General features: G+C 44.2%; 1 protein-coding gene across 1 annotated transcript in view; it reads left to right on the plus strand.

The window, feature by feature from the left end:
- LOC138799645 (zinc finger protein 271-like) overlaps positions 1-14,957 on the plus strand; it is a 35,065-nt gene extending 20,108 nt beyond the window's left edge. The window contains exon 11 of the mRNA XM_069981109.1: positions 13,515-14,957. Within this exon, the coding sequence (XP_069837210.1) occupies positions 13,515-14,574 (1,060 nt within the window). The 3' untranslated portion in view covers positions 14,575-14,957. The remainder of the gene's footprint in view (positions 1-13,514) is intronic.
- Positions 14,958-19,564: the final 4,607 nt, after the last annotated feature.

A 19,564-nucleotide genomic window follows, 5' to 3' on the forward strand; every position in this document is an offset into this window, starting at 1 on the left:
GCGGCACTCACCAGTCGATGCTTGAAGGATTTATTGAACAAATCACATATCCAGTCGTCACAGTGTAGCACAGGACACGTTTTGTCGTCAGCCTAAAACAACGCCAGTTCATAAAGGCTGATGGCGGAACGTGGCCTGTGCTACATTGTTACGACTAAAGGATCGACTGGTGAGTACCGCAATTTACTTTGGACTACTAGCATGTACTGTGTGACACAAATCTCCTACCTGCTCTATGTAGATTACTTGTTGCCTTATAGGCTAGGTTCACATGGTGCTGGTTTTTTTTGTTTTTTGTAGGTGGCGGGGAAAAAAATTGAAAACCTGTCTGCATTTTTACTGTGTATTTCTAGGCTGTTGAGACTAGGTTACTAACAGGTCGACTTCTCCGGTGAAAAATTTAGGGTGCGTTCACACGTAATGGATCCGCTGCGGTTCCCTGCCCTGTTCACTAATGAGCAGACAAACTCGCAGTGGGATGCACATCCCGCTTTGAGTATGTCTGCAGCCCGCCCCGTTAACCCCCAGGCCGCCGTTGACTATACTTCACCTGGTCCCCTCTCCAGCTTGCTTCAGGGCTCCCAGCGTCTTCACTTACTGCTCAGCCAATCAGTGCGCTGCGGCGGGTAAGCGCACTGATTGGCCAAGAAGGTTGTGCCGCGAACCCCGAAGCAAGACGGAGCGGGGACCAGGTGAAGTATAGTCAATGGTGGCCTGGGGGTTAACGGGGCGGGCTGCAGACATACTCAAAGTGGGATGTGCAAATTCACAGCAAGAAATCCGCTGCGGATCCATTACTTGTGAACGCACCCTTAGGCTGGGTTCACACTATGTATATTTGAGGCTGTATTTGGTCCTCATGTCAGGTCCTCATAGCAACCAAAACCAGGAGTGGATTGAAAACACAGAAAGGCTCTGTTCACACAGTGGTGAAATTGAGTGGATGGCCGCCATATAACAGTAAATAACGGCCATTATTTCAATATAACAGCCGTTGTTTTAAAATAGCATCACATATTTGCCATTAAATGACGGCCATCCACTCAATTTCAACATTATGTGAACATAGCCTTTCTGTGTTTTCAATCCACTCCTTGTTTTGGTTGCTATACAGCCTCAAAAATACGTAGTGTGAACCCAGCGTATAGCTGGGTTCACACTACGTATATTTCAGTCAGTATTGTGGTCCTCATATTGCAACCAAAACCAGGAGTGGATTGAAAACACAGGATTTGTTCACACAATGTTGAAATTGAGTGGATGGCCGTCATTTAATGGCAAATATTTGCTGTTATTTTAAAACAACGGCTGTTATATTGAAATAATGGCCGTTATTTACTGTTATATGGCGGCCATCCACTCAATTTCAACATTGTGTGGACAGATCCTTTCTGTGTTTTTAATCCACTCCTGGTTTTGGTTGCAATATGAGAACCACAATACTGACTGAAATATACGTAGTGTGAACCCAGCCTTAAGCTGTTTTTTCCGTCAGAGTTTTTGTGTATGTAGTTGTATGGCTATGCAGTGCAGTTCTCTCTGGATGCCTTTTGAAGTTCACTTTTCTTTCAGTTCCACATCTGACGTCTTCAAAGGGAATGCATTTTGATATGACGTACAGCAGCATCTGCTTTTACCACGCATTATTGCATCTGTTGAATGAAGATAAATCAGCAACGGGTCGCTGACTGATTTAAAGTGACTGTACCACCAGGCCCAGGCTGTAGCACTGGAGGCGGGCCGACCCACCCTTAGTGGGAGAAAACCCCAGCCCCTCTATGATAGGGTTCCATTAATTCTAATGGAGTCACGTCATGGAGGGGCTGGGTTGGCCCGACTCCAGTGCTTCAGCCTGGGCCTGGTGGTACAGTCACTTTAAAGGGGTTATCCAGTGCTATAAAAACATGGCCACTTTTGCACAACTCTTGTCTCTAGTTTGGGTGGGGTTTGAAACTCAGTTCCATTGAAGTAAATGGAGCTTAATTGTAAACCACACCTGAACTAGAGACAAGAGTGGTGCAAAAGTGGCCATGTTTTTAGCTCTGGATAACCCCTTTAAAGTTTTGATGTGTCTGTGTGACTTGTAAAACGTTTTTTTTTTTTTTTAAATGACAGTGATGCTAGTGTCACTGTTTCAAAAAACTTTTGACATGTCAAACGTTTTGATCAGTCCCGGTCTGAGTGTTTAGACCCATACCGATTGTAGAAACGAGCGTGTAGAAGCCTGCGCTCAGCGTGGTCCTCTCTCGGCTCTGTGTCACGTTATATGTCAGGCTCATTATGTAAATCTATGAATCCCCGACTCTTTCTCAGTGACACAGAGCAGGAAGCGGACCAAGCGGCTTAATCACTCTCATTCTCTGTCAGGCTCTGAACACTCACAACTACACCAATGTAAACTTTTGATATGACAGATACACTTTAAAATATATTTTTTATATCATTTTTGATGGGTTTTTTTTTCTAATTTTCCATTTTACTGTCTATATTTTAAAATCTTGCCGTTTTTATTGTCACTAGAGATGAGACAATTTACACTACAAATTAAGCGAATCGCTTTGTTAGCTCGGCAATCTGCTTATCAGCCGGCTGCTTTTGAAGTCCGTGCCGCTCCACCCCGGGTGCATGAAAAAGCTGGATTTGGATTTTCCAGACATCCAGGGTAGAGCAGCACAGACTTCAAGGGCAGCCGGCTGAAAAGCAGATTGCCGAGCTAACAGCGATTTGATTAATTTGTATTGTAAATTCACTCATCTCTACTTGTCTCTGTTGATAGGGTTACTCCAACATCAAGCATAAACTTCCTGCACCATAATTTATTAAAATACTAAAACTAAGCTGTGACTCCCTTTTCTGTACAGATTGCCTTACCGCAGTGTCGTTGTTATTTCATCCAGGATTACAGTGGAATGTGACACCAATATATAGACAAGACAATAAGTGATGTTCACAGCTCAACCTTCCCCAGAAGGACCTCAGTACAGGTCACAAAAAATGAGCCCGACTCTATTACCTTGGTCTGTGGGGCTTGCTGTAAAGCGTACCTCTAAATGCTGTTAGAAACATGTCAGGCAAAATTGCCCAGGCAAGAAATGAAAATTAAAAAAATATTACAATCAGAAAACAGAATAGTAAAATGAGAACATTTCAGTAAAAAAGATCTAGGCAACACATCCACTTTAAGAAGCCTTAGGACATGACTGGGGATTTAATTTACTGAGCTAGTAACTCCCCATAAGGAGTTGACAAAGGTTTTTAGCTTTTGTCAATATAGAGCAGGGTACTGGCTGGCCGCAGTGAGGTCAATCGTTTTGGGACCAGAGAGGCAATATTTCTACTTGAAGCGTGATAAAGACATCTGGCCTCCCCATACACAGTAACATTCGGCATAGCCAAGCGTTCCTGTGTCGGCTAGGGGTTGTTCAGCTAATGATTGTTCAGTAAGGCCCCATGCACCATAGATTGATAGTGGAATCACCTGGAGCGACTGGTACAGTCATCTAAGGTGTATGGGGACCTTACCAGACCATCAATCAGCAACACATCTTTATGGAGTGTGACGCAGGAAGGACACCTAAGTACTAAAACTTGTGGTCCTGCCCTAGGACATCTATAAGGTAATATGTGGCACGATACATACATATTTTATTCATGATGCATATTTTATGCCCCTATCGGTAGTGGTCAATATCTCCTGGTGATTCTTAGAAATACACAAATGGAATATTACACAAGTTCTCTTTGTATTGAATGTACAACAAGAATGTAACTGGCTGCTATGTTCCTATAACGCTTGGGAGGCTGATAATGAAGGTCATTTTCTTACCTTCATCCTCAGCACCATTTTTCCACTATTACAAGTTTAATTGTTATGTTTATTAGGTTTTATGGTGCACTGGGGGTGGGGCCTGTTCCTACTAATGACAATCAGCAGAGTGGGCCGGACAGGGTGGATCAGTGCACCCTAACGCCTAAAAAATAGGTGATTGCATGCACACTGCACTGTATGACGGCATACCGTTCTAAATGCAGATGCCCCCCCCCCCTTTCCCCAGTAGTCATCTGATGTTGCCCGGATTTATTAGCAACATCAAATGGCAATTGGAAACTGTATGGGGACATGATTTCGGCCTAATACATCCAATAATGTTTTAGACGTCATTAGTTGCCGTTAAATTAAGCATTAGCTGTAGGCCTATGTCAGGCAGGGTTCACACTATGATTTGTGCCCCTGAGGCATGGATGCAATGAAAAACTGTAAAAAATTACATGCTGATGTACCCCTGCTCGGCTCGAGTGTAGTCAGCTACCGACTACTTTCAAGTAATTTTCAGAGCGTATCTGAATTTTGTAGAGTAGAGGTGTCTGCCTGAGACTTTACAACTCCAACATGGTCCTGCTAAATCAGTCCAGAAGCCTAAGCTGATTACTTCTGTAATAGCTTAGCCTTTCTGTAAAGCTGGTAAGACCCATGTCTTAGCGGTCATGTTACAGCCAGTTCACTTCACCATAAACACGCATGATTATTACTATAGGGCAGAGATAGGGAACCTTTGTATGATGGGAATTGTAGCTGAAGGGCTAAAGGTTCCCCATCCCTACCAAAGGGGAAGAGTATAACCCCCTTCCAGAGCTTTCTGATAGCAGAATTAGGTATGGTAAAAATCTGCCATGCTCAATACTTGTTTGCATGGACCTCTGCTATCTGGGGGCTGTCAGAAGACTCCTGTAAAGGCATAATTGTTGTCTGATCCTACCGAAATCAATTCAGCTGAATTATAGCTAATGTACATAATCATTGTAAGACTGGATTCACGGGTAGTGGAAAAATAAGCCATCCAGCGTTCTTCCAGAGACAGCATTGCTCTTGTCTCCAGTTTAGGTGAAGTTTTGCAACTCTGTTCCATTAAAGTGAATGGAGCTTAATTGCAAACCACACTTGAACTGGGGATGAGAGTCGTGCTGTCTCTGAAAGAAAGTGACCATGGTTTTTTTCTTCTAACGCTGGATAACCCCTTTAAACAATGCAGTGTCAAGAAATCTCTGTGCATATTGGTGTGCAGCTGAAGCCAGAAGACTGTGCTGCTGTGGATACTTTCCATATAGGCAAGTTTTGTGCACAAGCCCTATTCCAATTAATAGGGCCTGTGCATATATCTTGGCCAGCATGGGAGATATCAACAGCAGCACAATCTTCCAAGGTAGCTGCAAGTCAATCTGCACAGAGATTCTTCATGACCCCTTAACACATTTCAGTCTTTGTTTCTAAGAATTCTATGCTTCCTGAAAAAAATATTGAGGTTGAAGGCCTGGCTGCAGATAACAGCTGGTCCTCACCCACTATGGGGCGGGCTCAGCTTGTGAGCCCGCTCCATAGACGGGGACCGCGCCAGGGCATACATTTACCCCCTCCTGCGTTAAGGCACAGGCAGTGGGGGTTTAAATGTACGTCCACGGCCGTTAAGGGGTTAAAGCAGAAGTAACGAAAAAAAAATTGCAGGAAGCTTGGGGGGGGTCATAATAGACAAAGTGTACTTACCTATCCTCGTGCCCCATAGTGCTGCTTCCGGGTCTTGCTGACAGCCTTCGGCCTCCTGCAGCTTCCCCAGCTGCAATGACATGTACCAGTCAGAGAGACTCGGGAGCGGCACTATGGGGACAGGTAAGTACACTTTGATTATTATGTCTACTTGCCTGTCATTTTTTAAGCTCACATGGCTTCCCTTTTAAATTTATACTTAGTGCTCTTCTTCTACAGGTTAGGATCCCACATGCAGAAGTCCTTTCATAATATCTTCCAATAAACAATTGCTCCTCATCCTGACTGATCGACTGAGGATGGACAAATGTAGAAAAAAGATGAGTGAGACCATATTAAACCTCACCTTGGAGATTGTTTGTCTACTTATTGGAGAGGTGAGAATTTCTGGGAAGTAAAGGGAATAATCAATTTCTTTGATAACACAAAACATTTTTTACATTGTACTGTCTGTTTTTTTAAATAATCATGGACTCCTACTGTTTTAATTCTTACCATTAAACCTAAAACTAAGCTGTAACTTCTTTTTCTGTCTGTGATGATAAGGAGAAGACTATGGGAAAGCTACATTTAAGAAATTATAGCAAAAAGTGACACCAGATTAAAGACAATAGCAGCTCAGCCCCCTGTACCCTTTAGAACAGGGGTACTCAACAACTTTTAGTGAAGGTCCACTTACCGGGGTCTATTGTCAGGTGAAGGTCCGAGCTGAACATCAGTAGGAAACGTGCTTTGTTACTTTGTCACAAACATTCAACTATTTATATACAGAATTGCTGCTTATTAGCGGGAAAACTGGCATTTTTTTCTCTCTCACCAGGCCTTTGATATTAGGTACAAAGGGGGTGACTGCCCTGGTAGTATATAGCCCCCCTGTTGCTCCCCCAGTAGTGTATAGCCCCCCCTGTGCGCTCTCCCTCAGTATATAGCCCCCTGTTGCTCCCCCAGTAGTATATAGCCCTCCTGTGCGCTCTCCCCCTGTAGTATATAGCCCCCTGTGAGCTCCCCCCAGTAGTATATAGCCTCCCCGTGCGCTCTCCCCCTGTAGAATATAGCCCCCTGTGAGCTCCCCCAGTAGTATATAGCCCCCCTGTGCTCTCCCCCTGTAGTATATAGCCCCCTGTGAGCTCCCCCCAGTAGTATATAGCCCCCGTGAGCTCCCCCCAAGTAGTATATAGCCCCCCTTGTGCTTTCCCCCTGTAGTATATAGCCCCTGTGAGGTCCCCCCTGTAGTATATAACCCCCTGTGCGCTCCCCCCCAGTAGTATATAGCCCCCTCAGTAGTATATAGCCCCCTGTGAGGTCCCCCCTGTAGTATATAGCCCCCTGTGCGCTCCCCCCAGTAGTATATAGCCCCCTCAGTAGTATATAGCCCCCTGTGAGGTCCCCCCTGTAGTATATAGCCCCCTGTGCGCTCCCCCCAGTAGTATATAGCCCCCTCAGTAGTATATAGCCCCCTGTGAGGTCCCCCCTGTAGTATATAGTCCACCTGTGCGCTCTCCCCTTGTAGATGCCCCCCAGACAGAAAAAAAAAATAACAAAAACAACTCACCTAGCACCTCGTTCCCCGCTGCGGCTGTCTTCTTCTCTTCTCGTCGGTCCGGCCCCCGGCTGATACGCGCTCTGTAGGGATGTCCTGGGGATTCCCCAGCAGAGCGCGCATCAGTGACCTCAGCGTACGCCGCCGGCCTGCACTTCCGGGAAGGACAGGCCGGCGGCGTACACTGAGGTCTGTGGTGCGCGCTCTGCTGGGGAATCCCCGGGACATCCCCAGAGAGCGCGTATCAGCCGGGGGCCGGACCGACACTGCCCCCAGCCCCACAGGCGTACTGACATCTAAGGACAGTACGCCTATGGGGCGGGAGGCAGTGCGGTGGGGAGCGGGACGGACCGGATCCGGGGCGGTTATGAGGTCTGACCAGGGGTCCGGACAGCTGGCCTCCGCGGTCCGGGTTCGGACCGCGGTCCGCCAGTTGAGGACCCCTGCTTTAGAATGATCTTCACAGGCCACAGAGCATGCTTACAAACCTATCCCATACATAGAAAAGCGTCTGAAGGTATTCATGGCAGGTATTCATTCGTGGCAATCGCCATGGGGCTTGTTATAAAACAATCACTAAATGTTGTTATAAACAGTTCAGACAAGAGGATATATACGCCCCATAATAATGTGTTAAAATCAAATCAGAAAATAGAAACGTGTAGAATTGGTATCTATTTTGTGCCAGTCCTGGACAAATTGTAGGCAAGTCGAGCGGTCAGCTTTTAAAGTTATGTACCAATAATGACACTTTATGGCTGTGATTGAAAAGGAATTAAAGGGGTTATCCAGCGCTACAAAAACATGGCCACTTTCTTTCAGAGACAGCCCCACTCTTGTCTCCAGCTTGGGCGGGGTTTTGCTGCTCAATTCCATTGAAGTGAATGGAGTCTAATTGCAAACCGCACCTGAACTGGTGACAAGAGTCGTGTTGTCTCTGAAAGAAAGTGGCCATGTTTTTGTAGCAATAGATAACCCCTTTAATGCCAGCAGCCATGGATGTGAGGCCTGCACCTTATGAGTCACTAGAGATGTTGCCCAGTCCTCCTTTATGACAGTGTTTCCTCTTATAATAAACAGGAATGCATTGTAGTGAAGAAGACATCGGGTGATAGTGTCACTCCCAACAACCAGCCCCTTGCATCAAGAGGAAGGCACAAGAGCAAGAGCACTGCCACAGAGCCTCTATCTCCATCACTGGTGATGGAAACAAAAAATAGGCAGAAGATACTAGAACTTACCAAAAAGATCATTGAGCTGCTGGCTGGAGAGGTGAGCACTGCTGGGAATACTGGGGCGGTATACAATAAAACCAGTAGAGATGTCTGGATGATGACTGTTTTATTGTGTGCTAGGATGCAGCAGACTGTTTACCTTCAAAGAAGTGGAAGTATGAAGAAGGACATAGTGATCTATACAGAAATGACCTGCCTGACAACCAGCAGCCTCTCGCATCACCGAGTAAGACGAGACTTTCTTTATTTGTATGGGAGGATAATTTTGAAGGCTTCATAGGTATATTTCTTCTGACCATCACACTTTATTTAGTCAGTGTGTGTTTCTGCAGATGGATCCAGTGATGAATGTTCCAGTCCGCTGTATTCCCAGAGTTGTCCAGAGGATCAACAGGTAGGTGTCACCTATTTTTCACCTGTGAAAACAGGGACAGAGGTTTTTATTCTGTTAGTAAATATATATACTGTATGTATTAGCATAATATTAATATTAGCCTATAATACATCATAAAAAGGTGTTCCTTATTGTACTAAAGTTACACCCATTGATGACGGCATGATGACAGTATGACTACCTCCTAGATTTATTCATCACAGGTCGAGAATAGTAATTGCAGCGTAAAAGAATGTGTTCTGTGGCAATATCTACCATACACGTACAGCAGATGAGCCTACACAACTGACCTCCCCTATCAGTGACCTGCAGCTGAGTTAAAGGAGAAGTCTGGTGATTTAAAAAAGTTAACAACCAGAAGGAGGGAACATAATAAACAGTCATTACTTACAGCTCTTTGCCTGGCGGGCCAAAAATAATGGCACCACCAGATTTGTACCGCGGGCCAGAGTTTGATATGACTGTTGTAGATGCATCGGTAGTTTTGATATATGTATATTTTTACATATGATGTACAATAGGGATGGTCCGAACCGAGTTTGGTTCGGGTTCGTACGAACCCGAACCCTCGGTAATGATTACCGCTGTCTGCCCGCTCCGTGGAGCGGGCGGATCCAGCGGGAGGACCTCCTGGAAAACTGTGATACAGCCATAGCCATAGGCTGTATCCCAGTTTTCAGGGCGTTACTCCCACTGGATCCGCCCGCTCCACGGAGCAGGCAGACAGCGGGAATCTGCTGCCGAGCGTTCGGGTTCATACGAGCCCGAACCTCGGAAGGTTCTGACCATCCCTAATGTACAAATGTCAGAAACAGGACAATTCTACTTTACACCAGTTTGATCTCCCCCTATGTTTCTGTAGCCCCTTTATCCTTTGCCTCCAGTGTCCTAACAATCACAATGCTCAGTTACATCCAATATGGCGCTGGGTTACACACAAGTGAATGCTAGTTGCATGGGAGACGCCATGTTTCTGTAGCCCCTCTACGAATCCTTTACCTCTAGTATCCTGACAATTAGCACATGCTCAGTTACATCCAATATGGCGCTGGGCCACACACATGTGAATGCTGGTCCTGGGAGACAGCATGTAAGTTAATTATTGGGTTGTCCCTATTATGATTGGGTTGTCCCTCCTGATGTTTTATTGTATTTTTTTTTTTTAAATAGTTTTTTTGGGTTGATGTTATTACGGCATTATTTTCCACCAATGCACTTATTTTTTCATTACTCTTCATTCATGTTGTGTTAGGGGTCAGTTGTTAGTGTATACCATCTTGGACGCAAGCTGAGTATTGATTTATGTATTTTAAGTGTTTTAACCCTGTCTTGTATTTTGGTGTCCTGTGAAATGTCTGCGCTTTTTTAAGTACACTGTTTATCCCACATATAGAATAAAAAAATATATATAAATGTATAGAAAAAAATATAAAAATCATAAAAGTCACATCAACCCCGAAGTAATATCAATAAAAAGCACAGATAAAGGTATAAAGAACCAGCCCCACACAGTTCGATAAATGAAAATAAGAGATCAGCAAAGCAACTTAAAAAACGTTTATATGGGTCATTGCTGTAATCGTAATGATCCCCAGAATAAATTAACTAGTCAGTTTTTACCTCACAGTGGACAAAGTAAAAAAAAATAAAAAATCCCTAAAATATGCAGATTTGCATCTTTTTCAATTGCACCCCAGTAATAGTTGGTTGCACAATACATTGGTAGAAGAATATTGGCATTAAAAAGTATGATTGGTAACCATCCCCCCTTTTGCTCTGTAGGTGGGTAAACAAAAGTTATGGCTTCTAGTAGGAGGGAAACAAAAAAAAGCACAAAAGGGTAAATTTGCTCTGTCTAGGGGTTAAAGTGAATGTACCATCAGGCCCGGGCTGAATCACTGGAGGCGGGCCGAGCCATCCCCAGTGGGAGGCCCCTCTATGACGCAGCTCCATTATAATCAATGGAGCCGCATCATAGAGGGGCAGGGGTTTCCTCCCACTGGGAGTGGGTCGGCCTGCCTCCAGTGCTTCAGCCCAGGCCTGATGGTACATTCACTTTAAAGAAGCTGATTATGAATCTTTTTGTCCTAAGACATTTGCTTTTCCAGTGGATTTACTGATTTAAGTTCATCTAATCCAATGTTGAATTAGGCTGAAGACCTCATTGATATTAAAGTTGAAGTTATGGATGATGATGAAGAGACATATAGGATGGATGATGTGCAGTGTAAGGAGGAAGAAATACCTGTAGAAATCACCACACGTGAGTAATAGCTATTAGATAATACGGAGTCACATATGTGCCTCTATTCAGTGACTATAATAAAGGGGTACTCCAGCTAAAGGTAAAAAACTGTAGAAGCATATAGCATTGCTTACCTGTCAGACCCAGTTCTGACTACCAAAAATCCATTTGGTTTGGGGGTCTTAGTTCTGTATTTTGTGGCTGTACTTCCTGGTTGAGCAGTTGCTCCGTACTACAAGTTGCACGATGCAATGCTTTCCCTTAGCTGTTCATAAGAGTCCTCCACCCTTCCTATTCCCCGCCCAAAGCTGTTGTAGAATATCTAGGCTGTGTTCACACATTGCAGTTTCATTGTGTTACTGAATTATTTAATTACAGTCCTGCACCACTTCATTGTGTTCTTGCCCACACAGAGCGCTGTATCCTCTACCTGTAACACCACACAGCACGCTGTATTCTCTACCTGTAACACCACACAGCACTGTATCCTCTACCTGTAACACCACACAGCACAGTTACTACCTGTAACACCACACAGCACACTGTATTCTCTACCTGTAACACCACACAGCACGCTGTATTCTCTACCTGTAACACCACACAGCACGCTGTATTCTCTACCTGTAACACCACACAGCACTGTATCCTCTACCTGTAACACCACACATCACGCTGTATTCTCTACCTGTAACACCACACAGCACGCTGTATTCTCTACCTGTAACACCACACAGCACACTGTATTCTCTACCTGTAACACCACACAGCACAGTTACTACCTGTAACACCACACAGCACACTGTATTCTCTACCTGTAACACCACACAGCACACTGTATTCTCTACCTGTAACACCACACAGCACACTGTATTCTCTACCTGTAACACCACACAGCACACTGTATTCTCTACCTGTAACACCACACAGCACGCTGTATTCTCTACCTGTAACACCACACAGCACACTGTATTCTCTACCTGTAACACCACATAGCACGCTGTATTCTCTACCTGTAACACCACACAGCAGGCTGTATTCTCTACCTGTAACACCACACAGCACACTGTATTCTTTACCGGTAACACCACACAGCACACTGTATTCTTTACCGGTAACACCACACAGCACTGTATTCTCTACCTGTAACACAACACAGCACGCTGTATTCTCTACCTGTAACACAACACAGCAGGCTGTATTCTCTACCTGTAACACCACACAGCACACTGTATTCTTTACCGGTAACACCACACAGCACACTGTATTCTTTACCGGTGAAAAGCCACCGAAGCGAGGACTATTGGTAATAACATTATATTAGCAAGTTGTATCTCTTGGGGTGGGCTAATTTAAAGTGTCACTGTCATTTAATTTTTTTTCTAGAAATCAATAGTACAGGCGATTTTAAGAAACTTTGTAATTGGGTTTATTAGCCGAAAAATTTATCATGAAAAAGCAGTTTGAAGCTCTCCCCCCTGTCTTCATCATTGTGTATGGAGAGGGGAGGGGTGATGGGAGATGAGGCACCAAAACAGGACAACAAAGAGTTAATTTACAGCTACATCACCCGGCTATCTCTTCTGACAGTCAGCACTGACCTCTCTCACCCAGCTCCATGCCTGTAATCCTTTGTTCTCTGCTCTTTGCTGCCGACTCATCTCCCTCCTTCCTCCTCCCCCCTCCCCTCTCTATAGAACAGACAGGGTTGTGTCTGATGCAACAAGTCACAATTTCCTGATATTTTGCAGTGAATGGAAAAGAGATGGGGGGTCCTTGGAAAAGGATTTTTAAATGCAGATAATTGCATATTTGCCTTAAAATCGCCTGTACTATTGATTTCTGCAAAAAAAAAAAAGGACAAGACAGTGACTCTTTAAATACAGTTTTCTCATACCAGAGTACCGCTTTAATTACAGAGCAACCAAAAGTTAAATGGGTTTTTCCCAGGTAAAATAACACAAGTGTCATATTTTGGGGCGGGGGCTCCGACCTCTGGGGCCCCTGCAGTCTCAAGCACATGTTGCTTCAATTATTATCTAAGAGCAATGCTTGACTACCTTTGGCAGCTCTATAGACAATCGTGGCCTTGTTCTTGAGATTCCAAATTCTGCCCCCACCCAAAAAAAAGTGTCACTTCTGTGGATGGGGAATACATTATTTTAACTTTGAGTACCCTTTTAGTAATATAAAAAAAGTTAAATCTATCTGTTGTACTGTTGTATAAAGCAGGACCATTAAAGTTTGCTTTTATTTTCAGCTGATGAGTTGAATAAAAAGGAGGAAGAACGTCCAATTATTTCATCTGATTGTAAAGTGGAAGGTAAAAATATCACACAGAACACTTTAAAAGAATGCAAGCCAAATGCATCATCAGTCCTTCACAGCAAAAATCTGACTGAACCCTGCCCTTCTGAAGGAACTTCTTCATCAGATCCATCACACACTACTAAGCAAAGTGCGAATCAAAAAGGGGACAAATTGTTCCCATGTTCTCAATGTGGAAAGTTTTTTAAAAGTAAATCAAGTCTAATTAAACATCGATTGATTCACTTAGATAAGAGACCATATTCATGTACACAGTGTGGGAAGGGATTTACCCAGAAATCAGGTCTTATTAAACATCAAAGAATTCATACAGATGAGAGGCCGTTTTCATGTTCTGAATGTGGAAAGTGTTTTACTCAGAAATCGATTCTTGTTGAACATCAGAGAGGTCACTCAGGAGAGAAGCCATTTTCATGTTCAGAATGTGGAAAGTGTTTCACTTGGAAATCTGTCCTTTTTGAACATCAGAAAACACATACAGGAGAGCGACCATATACATGTGCAGAGTGTGGAAAATGTTTCACTCAGAAATCAAATCTTGTTGACCATCAAAAGACTCACACGGGAGAGAAACCATTTTCGTGCTTTGATTGTGGGAAGTGTTTTACTCGTAAGTCAGGTCTTGTTCAGCATCAACGACTTCACACAGGGGAAAATCCATGTATGGAGTGTGGGAAATGTTTCACCCAAAAATCTGATCTTATTAAACATCAAAGAACTCACACAGGGGAGAGACCGTTCTCGTGTTTGATATGCGGGAAATGCTTTACCCAAAAATCATCTCTTGTTGGACATCAGAAATGTCACACAGGAGAGAAGCCATTTTCATGTGCAGAGTGTGGGAAATGTTTTACCCGAAAATCAGTTCTTGTTGACCATCAGAAAACCCACACAGGGGAGAGACCATACCCATGTTTTGATTGTGGAAAGTGTTTTGCCCAGAAATCAGATCTTGTTGTACATCACAGAGTTCACACGGGGGAGAAACCATATTCATGTTCAGAATGTGGAAAATGTTTTACTCAGAAATCTTCACTTGCTGAACATCAAAAAATTCACACTGGGGAAAAGCCATTTTCATGTTCAGAATGTGGAAAATGTTTTACCCAGAAATCATCTCTTGTAAAACATCAAATGACTCACACAGGGCCAGGATCATTTTCGTATTCAGAAAGTGAAATGTATTATCCAGAAATGAACTATTTATCAGCAGAAAACATTAAGGAAGAAGAATTGTTTAATATTCAGACTGTGGAAGATGAGTTACCAGTGGAGCAAAGCCATGAAGACGTCTGATTCTTTGTAGATTTAAGAATCCTTTTAGGTGTTGCATTGGAAGTGGTCCAAAGTGGCTCCGATCAGAGGAGAGGGGGATAGATCTTGACGTGTTTGGAAGCAGTACCACTTCAAATACCCCATTCCCTCTCACCAGGATTGAGTAAGAAAATCAACAGGCCTTCAAGGCTGTATGAATTGACTTGGTTTTAGGAGTAATCCTGCAATACACTCTTTTGGGTGTGAGACTTTGAAGTGGAGCATCACCCATTGCTGAGTATAACACAGTCTCTCTTCAAAATGGTTAAAAAGTGGTAAATGTGTCATTAATAGAGATGAGAGAACCTGGAGCATGCTCGAGTCAATCTGAACCCGAACTTTCGGCATTTGATTAGCGGTGGCTGCTGAACTTATAAAGCCCTAAGGCTATGTGGAAAACATGGATACAGCCAATGACTATATCCATGTTTTCCAGACAACCTTAGAGCTTTATCCAAGTTCAGCAGCCACCGCTAATCAAATACCGAACGATCGGGTTTGGATCGACTCAAACCCGGTTCACTCATCTCTAGTCATTAATCCAAAGAATAGATTTTATTACATAGATTTGCAGGGTCCAAGCTGTTTTCACTGATCTGGCTTTTTCATGAGAGGATGAATATATATATATATTTTTTTGTATGTGTTTTTCTCTAACACTATATTATGTTGCTCTTCCTAGTATTAACGTTTATAACATGATAGCAATTGGTCAGTTTAAGGTGAACTGTATATATGTATTATATGCATTATGTGCTTGAAGCTTTCAAATATTAATAAATTTCCTTATCATGGTGGGGAGTTTATGGTGAGATTGAAAGAGCACTAGTCGCATGTTACGGTCTAGTTCCCTTCTTACCAGCTGCTCTTGGCACTCTACCCTAAGACACCGGCCGTTCTGTGACCCGGCCGTGTCACAGAACAGCCGGTGTCAGTGAAGATTCCTTCCGGCCGGTACTGCACTAAACTTTATTTGTGCTGAATTAAGATACAGCCGCATCCGTGTGGGCACGCATCCCAATTCACTGCCGCTCACAATGGAAAGTGCGGCCAGAGCCGCACTTTCTGTTGTGGGACCTGTTAGTTCTGTGCAGCTGCAATTCAATGAATAGCAGCCGGCGAAAACTGACATGTCAGTTTTTCCTGCAGCCGCTTGCAATCCCGGCTGGAATCTATACTATGTGTGTACACTCTTGCCGAGATTCCATTGACTGCAACGCAACATAAATTTTCTATTAATCACGGCCATTGTTGCAAATCGGCAACAACAGATGTGGTTAATAGAATATTTACGTTGTGTGAACATGGCCGCACTGCGGTGTGAAATTCAGTTCTGGGTCTCATATGATGTCACAATGCTTTAAAGGGGTTCTCCAGCGAAAAACTTTTTCTTTCAGATCAGTTGGTATCAGAAAGTTATATAGATTTGTAATTTACTACTATTAAAAAAATCTCCAGTCTTCCCATACTTATTAGCTCCTATATGTCTTGCAGGAAATGTTGTTTTATTTTCAGTCTGACACAGCGCTCTCTGCTGACATCTCTGGTTGAGACAGGAACTGTCCAGAGCAGGAGATGTTTTCTATGGGAATTCATAGAAAACCGAGACAGAGTTCCTGTCTCGGCCAGAGATGTCAGCAGAGAGCAGTGTGTCAGACTGAAAATAAAACAACACTTCCTGCAGGACATACAGCAGCTAATAAGTATGGGAAGACTTGAGATTTGAGGTCGGTACTATTACAATGGTACAATATACAGTGGTGCCTTGAATTACAAGCATGATTGGTTCCGGGGCAGCGCTTGTAATCCAAATCCACTCTTTAACCAAAGCAAATTTTCCCATAGGAAATCATAGAAATGCAGACAATTGGTTCCACACCCCCAAAAATAAATATTTATCATTCTGAATAACATGTAAAACAAATGAAACAAACATCTAGAAACAGCAGCATATGTGATATTATAAGTTACTGTACAGTAATGGAGAGGATGGGAAACACAAGGGCTGACAGACTGCAGGGAGCATAAAGGAATGAGCAGGGCAGATGTGGTCACAGTATAGCAGCACTCTCTGTCCGGGGAGAGAAGGGTTACAGCTATGCAGAGATTACCTCTACAGTCCTGTCCCCTGATGTAAGCCCCAGCCTGAAGTGGATCTGCTATGATTTGGAAGGTGAGGGAGACTTCCTGTGTCAGAGTACAGGGCTGTAGACCCCGCTATGCAGACCATGCCCCTCCCCCACTCCACCTCCAACCAAGTACTGGGAGCTCTTAAACCAAGTCACAATTTTGAAAAACTGTGAGCTCTTAAACCAAAACGCTCTTAAACCAAGTTACTCTTAAACCAAGGTATGACTGTATTTTCATTTTAATTTACAACTTACACTGTACAAATGTTACAAAAGTTTAGTATTTTGTAGTTTTTTCGAGTCTTTTTTTAGTGCGCAATGATTTGCAGCTTTGAACACTGTTTACTGTGCGAGATTGGGAAGGTAGTATGGCTGACACGCAGTATAGTAGGTCAGGGGTAGTAGTTGTATGGCTGATACGCAGTATAGTAGGTCTGGGGTAGTAGTTGTATGGCTGACACGCAGTATAGTAGGTCGGGGGTAGTAGCTGTATGGCTGACACGCAGTATAGTAGGTCAGGGGTAGTAGTTGTATGGCTGACACGCAGTATAGTAGGTCGGGGGTAGTAGCTGTATGGCTGACACGCAGTATAGTAGGTCGGGGGTAGTAGTTGTATGGCTGACACGCAGTATAGTAGGTCGGGGGTAGTAGTTGTATGGCTGACACGCAGTATAGTAGGTCGGGGGTAGTAGTTGTATGGCTGACACGCAGTATAGTAGGTCGGGGGTAGTAGTTGTATGGCAGATGCACAGTATAGTAGGTTGAGGGTAGTAGTATGGCAGATGCACAGTATAGTATGTTGGGGGTAGTAGTAGTATGGCAGATGTACAGTATAGTAGGTTGGGGGTAGTAGTAAGGCAGATGCACAGTATAGTAGGTTGGGGGTAGTAATAAGGCAGATGCACAGTATAGTAGGTTGGGGGTAGTAGTAGTAAGGCAGACGCACAGTATAGTAGGTTGGGGGTAGTAGTAGTAAGGCAGATGCACAGTATAGTAGGTTGGGGGTAGTAGTAGTATGGCAGATGCACAGTATAGTAGGTTGGGGGTAGTAGTAGTATGGCAGATGCACAGTATAGTAGGTTGGGGGTAGTAGTAGTATGGCAGATGCACAGTATAGTAGGTTGGGGGTAGTAGTAGTATGGAAGATGCACAGTATAGTAGGTTGGGGGTAGTAGTAGTATGGCAGATGCACAGTATAGTAGGTTGGGGGTAGTAGTAGTATGGAAGATGCACAGTATAGTAGGTTGGGGGTAGTAGTAAGGCAGATGCACAGTATAGTAGGTTGGGGGTAGTAGTAGTAAGGCAGATGCACAGTATAGTAGGTTGGGGGTAGTAGTAGTATGGCAGATGCACAGTAAAGTAGGTTGGGGGTAGTAGTAAGGCAGATGCACAGTATAGTATGTTGTGGGTACTACTATGGCTGACACATAAAACAAGTATAGTATATTGGGGGTTGTAGTTGTATGGCTGACACATAACATTAGTATAGTATATTGGGGATAGTAGTTGTATGGCTGACACGCAGCTATACAACTACTACCCCCAACATGCTATACTAGTGTTATGTGTTAGCCATACAACTACTGTCCCCAACATACTATACTAGTGCTGACCCAGCACTAGTATAGTACATTGGGGATAGTAATAGTTGTAGTGGAGCAGAACCTTCACCTCCTGCTCCATGCTGCCCGGTCCCGACGTCCCTCCCTCCCCGCTCCGCTGTGACTCCCGGCCCCCGCACACAGGCCGCAGCCTCCTCACTACAGGACAATCACTAAAGCCATCGGCTGCTGCGTACGGAGCTGCTCGGATGCTGCTGACACGGCGGCATCTACACAGTTAAATAGCCAGTGTAACTGTGTAGATGCCGCTGTGAAGTGTCAGCAGCATCCGAGCCGCTCCGTACACAGTAGCCGATTGCTTTAGAGATTGTCCCATAGTGAGGAGGCTGTGGCCTGTGTGCGGGGGCCGGGAGTCACAACGGAGCACAGCCCAGTATGAATACCGCTCCATAGTGACAACGGCATGCCACACCCGGACGGACCCCGCTGGTTGCAGAACAGGGGTCGGCCAGTGGGTAGTGTGGGGTCAACCCCCGGCCGTGACACATGTGCTGTGGCACGCTGGCTCACTGACCTGCTTGACCGGGCAGCATGGAGATGGAGCAGAAGCTGGTGAGTTGGTGAGCAGTGCGGGGGAGAGAGATGACACCGGGACCGGGCAGCATGGAGAAGGAGTTGGTGAGCCGCGCGGGGGTGGGGAGCACACAGAGAACACAGCCGGCACTCAGATAGCCGCTGGCCGTGTTCTCTGCACTATACTCTATGTTAAGCTGCGCTATTGCACATCTTAACATAAAGTATCGATACCAGGAAATCCTGGTACCGAACCGTTTTTTGCCCCGAATATCGATATTAGTATCGATATTTCGGTGCATCGTGCATCACTAGTTGTGATACAGCTAAACTCTACCTGTTTCAGCTTTGGCTCTGTACAGGATTCTTTTTCTTGCTATTGTGAGCGTTTGATTTGATTTACGTGTCCCAAAACTGTACTGCACCTGTTCTTCTGCTTGTCCGTTTACTTTCCTCTTTATTATGCAGCTGTAGCAACCAGAAGTTAATGAAATGACTGGAAAATTGTGTACCCCCTGTTGGTGTTTAATGGAAAAGATGCCTACTATTTGCACTCTAGCCAGTTATATTCATGCATATTAAGACAGAAAGAATCAGTATTTTGGTACATGACATTACACACTGTACCCTTGGCTCACCTACTATATTATGATTAGTGATGAGTGAATTTACAGTATCAATGAAGCAAAGCGATACATTAGCTCAGCA

This window comes from Dendropsophus ebraccatus, chromosome 8 (genome assembly GCF_027789765.1).
Source record: "Dendropsophus ebraccatus isolate aDenEbr1 chromosome 8, aDenEbr1.pat, whole genome shotgun sequence".
Taxonomy (NCBI): Eukaryota; Metazoa; Chordata; class Amphibia; order Anura; family Hylidae; genus Dendropsophus; species Dendropsophus ebraccatus.